The following is a 6,860-nucleotide window of genomic DNA, read 5'->3' on the forward strand; positions in this document are numbered from 1 at the left end:
CTGGTTAGGGACTCGGCAGTTTTTGGTTTAAATACCTTTTGTTGCATTAGTTTTCTTACTTATTCAGCTGTTAGAGCCGCCCTTTTTCCCCTCGTATATACGGTGCATAAATCATCTCAAACTGTACTAGAGTAAAGTGACGTGTCTTGATGTTGGCATGAAGAATATCACTGTTCATGGGAACTAATTGTTGGGTTTTGGATTAGATATGCGAGTTGTGAGTAGGAAGAGTTTATCTAAGCATATTATTTAGATAAATATTAATATATTTGTCATTTTCTTGTACAGGGGTCATCAAACTCTTTTCAACATCTTGGGAGGAATGAACTGAGGCCCCTGTGAAAGCACAGATAATGCACGGTTACAACATAAATAGCCTAGACGAACCCTCATATAGTATGTGCTTTTTGGCAGCTTATCTGTTAGGCCACTAAAATTTTTTCCCATGATAGTCAATCTATTAGAGAGATCAACATTAGACTGCATGAACTTTTAACTTCATTCAACTGATGGAGACCCACAAATGGGCGAGCTTTTCACTGCAGGGAATAATAAGTGAAGAGCAAGTGGATTACTTCAACATGCCATTGTATCCTGCGTCTCCGGTGGAGATTGCACGGCTAGTCAAAATGGCCGGTAGTTTTCACATAGAGACGATGGAGCTGCTCAACACCCAAACGAGGTATGACGGTGGAGTCCATGCATAGGATATTGTGATACACCTAAGAGCGGGCTTGGAGGGGATCATCAGCAAACACTTCCGAAGCAAGATCATCTCGCCCCATTCTTGTTAGGCTAGTATTAGATTCTTGTTAGGTCAGCAGTCTGAAACTTGTTATCATTACATGGGTTGGGTTGGCTATGATGGATGTGCTGGACTTTGAACAAAAGATGGTAACTATTCAAGAGGCGCGGATGGGTGTCATTGCAGCGGCCTTGATTCGTTGAACTTTGCTCAATCCTGTGGCCGATGTTCCATCGGGTTGTTGGCTCGTCTCCTAGGATCATGTTTGATCTAGTTCATGTAGAGAACATTCTTCTATATGTCCTAGGATTGTCTTAAATTCTTTCATAGATCTCCTATTTTGGACTTGTTCCAGTTCATTATAGCTGTCAGAAATCAGAATGGTATAAAGACTGTTCATTTATTAAGGGATGGGGTTGGGGTTTCGCTTTGGTTTGGTGTAATTAATGTCCATGGCTTGGACAAAACTGATGATATGTATATACAAATGATTCAACAGTGTATCCCTTTATCAAGTTTTGACCATTCGTTTGGAGTTTTAAAGCTCATCAGGTGAAGGATAAAGATCGACATTTTTCCCCCTGTGATTTGGGGTGGGTTGAAAGGAAAAAGTATTGACATCCCGTGGAATAAGATGGGCTGTGACTTTAAATTTTTCAGTTGATTGGCGTACAATTTTTCACATGGGCTGCAGGATCACTATCACAATATTAGTAGTGAACTATGAGAAGAATGTGAAATCTACTTAACAAGAGAACGTTGCAGGAGGAAATGCTGATTTTCCAATTTAGTACACCTATGCCTTTTTTATAAGGGCCCTCAGTTGAGATCCTCAAGTAACAGGACCGTAGTAACATTGCAACAGCAAGCCCAGCTGCAGTTTTCAATTTTATCAGTGTGAATTAGTTGTTAAGGAAGACGAGGGCAATCTTAACTCCTATTTCTACCAAAGAACAATTCATCTTCTTGTTGTGGAATATGCCTTGAGTTTCGCTCAACTGCAGGTAAATAAAATCTGGAATAGTGGGCTGAACAAGAAGGTAAAGTATGTACAAGGATCAGTTTCTACTGATCCTCAACATGGCAATACTTATTAAGAATGGCTGTAATTGAGTTCACTTGGGGTAATACCGTAAGCAATTTTGTAACATCCAGTACAGTAAAGACAAAGGAAAACATTAATCAGGGCTTATTTACAAGTGACTTGGCAATGATGAGCTTCCTAGGTGAAGGCTTGGTTTGATGCACGGCGCTTCCATGATTCTGATCTGGAAGTACAGAGATACGGCAAGGAGCTTCCTGTCAATTGCTGCGAATGCTTTGGGCTTTGGAGGTCTACTGCAATCTTTAGATTCACATCCCAGCAATTGCCTCTCATTGTCGTAGATCACCATCTTGTCCTGCATCGATATGTCTGCAAAACCAACAAACGAGGGTAGATATGAAAACTAAATGAAATAAATCTGCTTTGCACAATAGTGCAGAACATCTGAATGGATATGATCTCTGAGGACATTTTATGTTGTCTAATCATATATCTTCGATGATTTCCTTCCTCTTCAAATTTTCCATGACAATGTCTTGGGTGCAAAACTAAATTTGCAATAAAAATGCCACCATATGGAAGACTCTTACCTCCAATCACTTTCATAATTTCTGTCCAGTAGGTTTCCCTGCATAAAGGAGCTTTGGTCCCAGGAGAATAGTGCTTTCTGAGATACATATAACAAAGTTCAATTTTAGTATATGAGAGATGAGAGATATCGAGATGGTGAGAAAATGGAGGAACAGAGAATTTACGAGTAATCATGAGACATAGGCATCCATGTGATGCGGGAGGAGTCATAAAGATCATCACCGAAGAAGAAAATCCACCACCACGTGTACTCAAGCAGTGGCCTAGTACCCACCAAACCTTGACTACTTAGCTGTGATACGATGCTGGACCTTCCCTTTACCGAGCGCAAGCACTCCATCTAAGAAAGGATTGGACGGACCAGGTATCTGATCATATTCACATCTGTAGAGGAACTATCACCACATAAGAAATGGTTACAAAGGTAAAATTCTCTGACATTAATGAAGAATTTCCAGTCTGCCCAAAAGAAAGCATGGTATCATAAAATGCTGAGTTGGTATAGTCAGTAAGCCTGGCCAAACATAATTGGGAGAGCATGTGAATTCAACTACCCAAGGGTGACACAAGGACTAAGAACCCTGCTGTTGCTGTAGGACCTGAAAGAAACGACATCCTTTACAATTACACCAAGAGAAGAGCCGCCATCCGATTCCACCTCGTAGTCACATTGCTCTGGGTGGTCACATCTGTAGTTGCCTGAATGCAGGGACGCGCAAATTGGGTCCCTGCAGATTACTAGGTCCTTGTTGGGTCGATAAAGCGGATGTGGCGTCTGCAATAAGAAAAATGATGGGAAGTTATTAGCACTTATCACCCTGCATAACATCATGAGACCCTTCGAAACAAACATCTGAGCAAAGTTTTAGGAGTATCAACAAAAATTCATAGAGACAACGACATCAACCTGAAAGTCAAGGGCACCTTGCCTCTGCTCAGATCACCTCTGAAAGAAGAAGAGGAGGAGTAGGAGGACAACGATACACACCAGCTCGGCACAATTATCAGCAACGCGACCAAACCCGCTTTCTCTTTCCCCATTCTTCCTGCCCTCTCTCTCCCCTCTCTCTGTATTACAACTGACGAATAAGCAAGAACAATATGTTCTTGGCGAAACTCAAACCCGTCCCTGTTCTTGTCCAATTATTCAGACACAGCAGCAGAAAGACCAGGTCGAGGGCAATTGTAGGGCCGGTTTCTTGCATGATGGAGCGAATGATTGACGAGGATTTATGCTGATGTCTGTAATAATTGAGGAACCATTTTCTCCAGGAAATCCAGGCTCCTACCTTAACTCGATAATCAATGGTAAACAGCTTTCGTTGGTTGTCAAACTTGGACTCGCAAATGAACAATCAGCCACCAAGTGACATGCCTCTACAACTTTGTAAACTCCCAGTACTGAGTTGCATTTTCTGTTTACTGACCGATGTCATAACAATGCATGTAAAGCCTCCAAATTGCACTTTCACAATGCATAATTGACCAAAATTCTATACTGTTCCGATCAAAATTATTGGTCAATGTAGCTTTACTGGTCCTATTGAGCCAATGATTTCATTTTGTGATAATCACTTAGCAAATAGGGAAAAAAAATAGTCAATTGTATTTATCACTTTGTTTCACTGGATTGACAAAATTGAATGCAAAGTGACAGCATGAGTTCACAGCAAGGCTCGTTCAGAAACAGAAAAGACAAAACATCCGCACTATTTGAACATATAGCGATTAACTAATCCAACATCGTCAGAAAAACCAAAAAAAACTCTCCCATTCAAACATTTAGAAGTGCCTATAACCGCAGTCTTCAGACTCGAATGTCTTGACAATATGGAAAGGTTACAGTAGTGCATCAAACGAACAATGATTAGATAATAAGTAAAATACAACTATCAAATAAAATTGGTGATGACAGGAGTAGATTCAAATCACAAGATGGTGACTCATTCATATATCCAATGTTAACATCATTTAGTATGATGGTAATTATATAACTTTAGTATATCTAGAATTATTCTTGACAACAATGGAACGCCGGTAAATTTTCTAGAAAGGATCAGGCCCTATTTCCTTTCTACTGAATTTAAGGTACACGATAAAAAACAGGGCATAGGAATTTTAAAGCTTGTCTTAGCTGCCATAGAATCCTAGTTAAAACAACAATATCACACAATCAATGAATCAATGGAGTGAAACTGGTCTTAACAGTAATCGCTATAAAAAGCTACCTCTGAACAACTCAAGGTTCTGCATAGTGACATGATCGAGATTAATGATTGAAGGCAACCCCTTGCTTGCAGTGGCCAATTCCATCAGCTCCAGCTGTTCATCCTTCATAAGCTCCATGGATTCCTTGGCAATTCTGCAAGCAGTGGCCTTCTCCACTGCACCTTTTCATCTCTCTGCTTCTTTTTCTCGGTGAAACTCTTCTCTTGTCTCTTTTTCTCCGCCTTCCAAACAAAAAACCAGAGAAGTTGGTAAAGAAAAGAGAAAAGAAGAGGTGCTGCTTAACCAATCAAATAAAGCAAAAGAAACTAACTAGTGAAAATGCAATATCAAGCTCAAATACTTACCTTAATAGATTCTTTCTGTAAATACTTCTCCCGTCGCTCTGATTCTCGCCTTGCTCACGTAGCAATCTCTCCTCCTCTCTCTGCTGTTCACGCATCAACCTTTCTTCTTCCTTCCTTCTTTCACGATCAAATCTTTCCATCTCTTTCCTCATTCGTTCCTTAGCCCGCAATAGAAAAATACAGGATATCAGTACATGCCAAATTTTTCTCCACAAAGCTCACATATCCTTAAGTGATAAATGAAAACCTTTCTCCTCAAAATATTTTCTTTCTCTAGTGCTTTGCGAATTCGGTTTTCATTAGCTTCAACTTCCCTAGCAATCTGGGCTTCTTCAATCTGCAACAAAATGACATTTTTGGTCACCCTAAATCTATATCAAAAAGTGATGACAATACTTTGCTCTCAGAAGCATCAGAATTACCTTACGTTTTCTCTTGACATGCAGATCAGAAGTATCATGCAAAATTGTCCTGTCAGGCAGGGTAGAAGAATCTTCTTGACCGATAAATGGATGGCTTCCTTGGTGAGCATCCATTTGAATGTTAACAAAGACTCTCTTGGCTGAAGGGAATGATCATCTCTCAGAGGGGATAAAAAACTGTTTCGCTCTCCATCTTCTTGCAAGACACGGCATACTCGCAGTCGGTGACCTCTAACACCATCAACACTAGGCAGCTTCTCACTTCTGTGAATAGATGACACTCTGGTAATTGGCCCATCCACCAGGACATCAAGATAGTGATTTTGGCCATCTGTCCAGGGGGTACGGTATCTTGCAGGCTGGTCATGCAGCAACTGATACTCATGGTGGAGAAGTCTTGAAGCAGCTTGGATAATCACACATAACACAAACATTGGCAAACCACATGACTTCGAAAATTGAATGTTAACAAGCGAAACTATCATCAGAATTTTATTAGATTCTTCTAAGAGCAGTAAAAGTTCTTAAAATTAAAAAAGACAATTCCAGTTTTCATACAAAAGACAAGAAGAACAAACTTGTAAAGTATCGAGAAAGGACATGTAGGGTGTAAGTATATAGGCAACTACCTACATCAACCTCTCCAAAGAAAATTGGCATGAAAAGGTAAGTTTGAATTGAGAATTACATCCCCTCCAATTCTCAACAAAGTATTAGTACCAAACAGTTCTTGATAACTGCACTAAAAGGGACTGAAACTATTCAATATTTTTCCAAGCAGAACACTCATGTTATCATAAAAATATTTGTAACGACATTTCACAAACATATTCTTAATTCACAAGCACGAAGAAGTATGATCATTGTAAACTTCTATTAACCCATGCAAGTGTAATCACAACAGAATATTTGCAATAGTTAGCCACAAAACAAGGGGAAAAAAACATCACACAGGCAGAGCAGCAGGTAAAACAAAATACACAGTAAAAGCCAGCCAAGAGCACTAGGACTCATTTTATAGAGATATTGATGCATAAGTACCTTTCCTCTAAGTAAAGTATGCACCTGTCTCAGCTAGCCTAGATTCATTTCATGGAACTAACATTTATCGTAATGAGTACCTTAGAGTCTTAATGGATTATAGCCCTATAACAGTCAGCACAACTCTTCAAAAAGATTGAAACCTTTGGAAGATGACTACATCAAGGAAATAGCAGCAAATAACAAATTAAACGTCACACAATCTCCATATGCCAAGTAATGATCAACATACTAGAAGGTGTTCCTCTTTCTGTACAAAATTGCATATGTGTGGCTTTTCTTTTGCAGCTGTTTTGTATAGGGGCAGTACCCCCTTGGTACCTTCTTAATGGAATTTTCTTTATTGTTCAAACAACAACAACAACGACAAAGACATCTCAACAGGGAAAAGAAGCCACTGACTTTATTTGACATGGCATCCCGTCGAACATACACCTTGCCAT

General features: G+C 39.7%; 1 protein-coding gene and 1 long non-coding RNA gene across 4 annotated transcripts; both read right to left on the reverse strand.

Annotated features, from left to right (window-relative positions):
- Positions 1–1,881: 1,881 nt before the first annotated feature.
- LOC120290249 lies at positions 1,882–3,426 on the reverse strand. 2 transcript variants are annotated; one of them, XM_039306068.1, is made up of 5 exons: positions 3,289–3,426; positions 2,936–3,156; positions 2,546–2,765; positions 2,381–2,457; positions 1,882–2,159 (listed from the first exon to the last, which is right to left on the reverse strand). In XM_039306068.1, exons 3-5 carry the CDS (start codon positions 2,719–2,721, stop codon positions 1,939–1,941), a joined length of 474 nt encoding a protein of 157 aa, XP_039162002.1. In that variant the 5' UTR covers positions 2,722–2,765; positions 2,936–3,156; positions 3,289–3,426; the 3' UTR covers positions 1,882–1,938. The 2 variants fall into 2 exon arrangements, with proteins under 2 accessions (XP_039162002.1, XP_039162003.1); XM_039306069.1 differs by having other exon boundaries at positions 2,546–2,776.
- A 21-nt stretch (positions 3,427–3,447) lies between these two features.
- Positions 3,448–5,690, reverse strand: LOC104436901. Of its 2 annotated transcripts, none has more exons than XR_005548102.1 (4): positions 5,377–5,690; positions 4,955–5,291; positions 4,610–4,831; positions 3,448–3,796 (listed from the first exon to the last, which is right to left on the reverse strand). It is a non-coding gene; the product is annotated as an uncharacterized LOC104436901 (long non-coding RNA). The 2 variants fall into 2 exon arrangements; XR_005548101.1 differs by having other exon boundaries at positions 3,448–3,803.
- Positions 5,691–6,860: the final 1,170 nt, after the last annotated feature.

Source organism: Eucalyptus grandis, chromosome 2, assembly GCF_016545825.1.
Source record: "Eucalyptus grandis isolate ANBG69807.140 chromosome 2, ASM1654582v1, whole genome shotgun sequence".
Taxonomy (NCBI): domain Eukaryota; kingdom Viridiplantae; phylum Streptophyta; class Magnoliopsida; order Myrtales; family Myrtaceae; genus Eucalyptus; species Eucalyptus grandis.

Coding starts and splice junctions, on each gene's coding strand:
- LOC120290249 (XM_039306068.1), bottom strand. CDS start 2,721: ATGGAGTGCTTGCGCTCGGTAAAGGGAAGGTCCAGCATCGTATCACAG. Junction 2,458..2,545: donor CCTATGTCTCATGATTACTC/GTAAATTCTCTG, acceptor TATGTATCTCAG/AAAGCACTATTCTCCTGGGA. Junction 2,160..2,380: donor AATTATGAAAGTGATTGGAG/GTAAGAGTCTTC, acceptor TTGGTTTTGCAG/ACATATCGATGCAGGACAAG.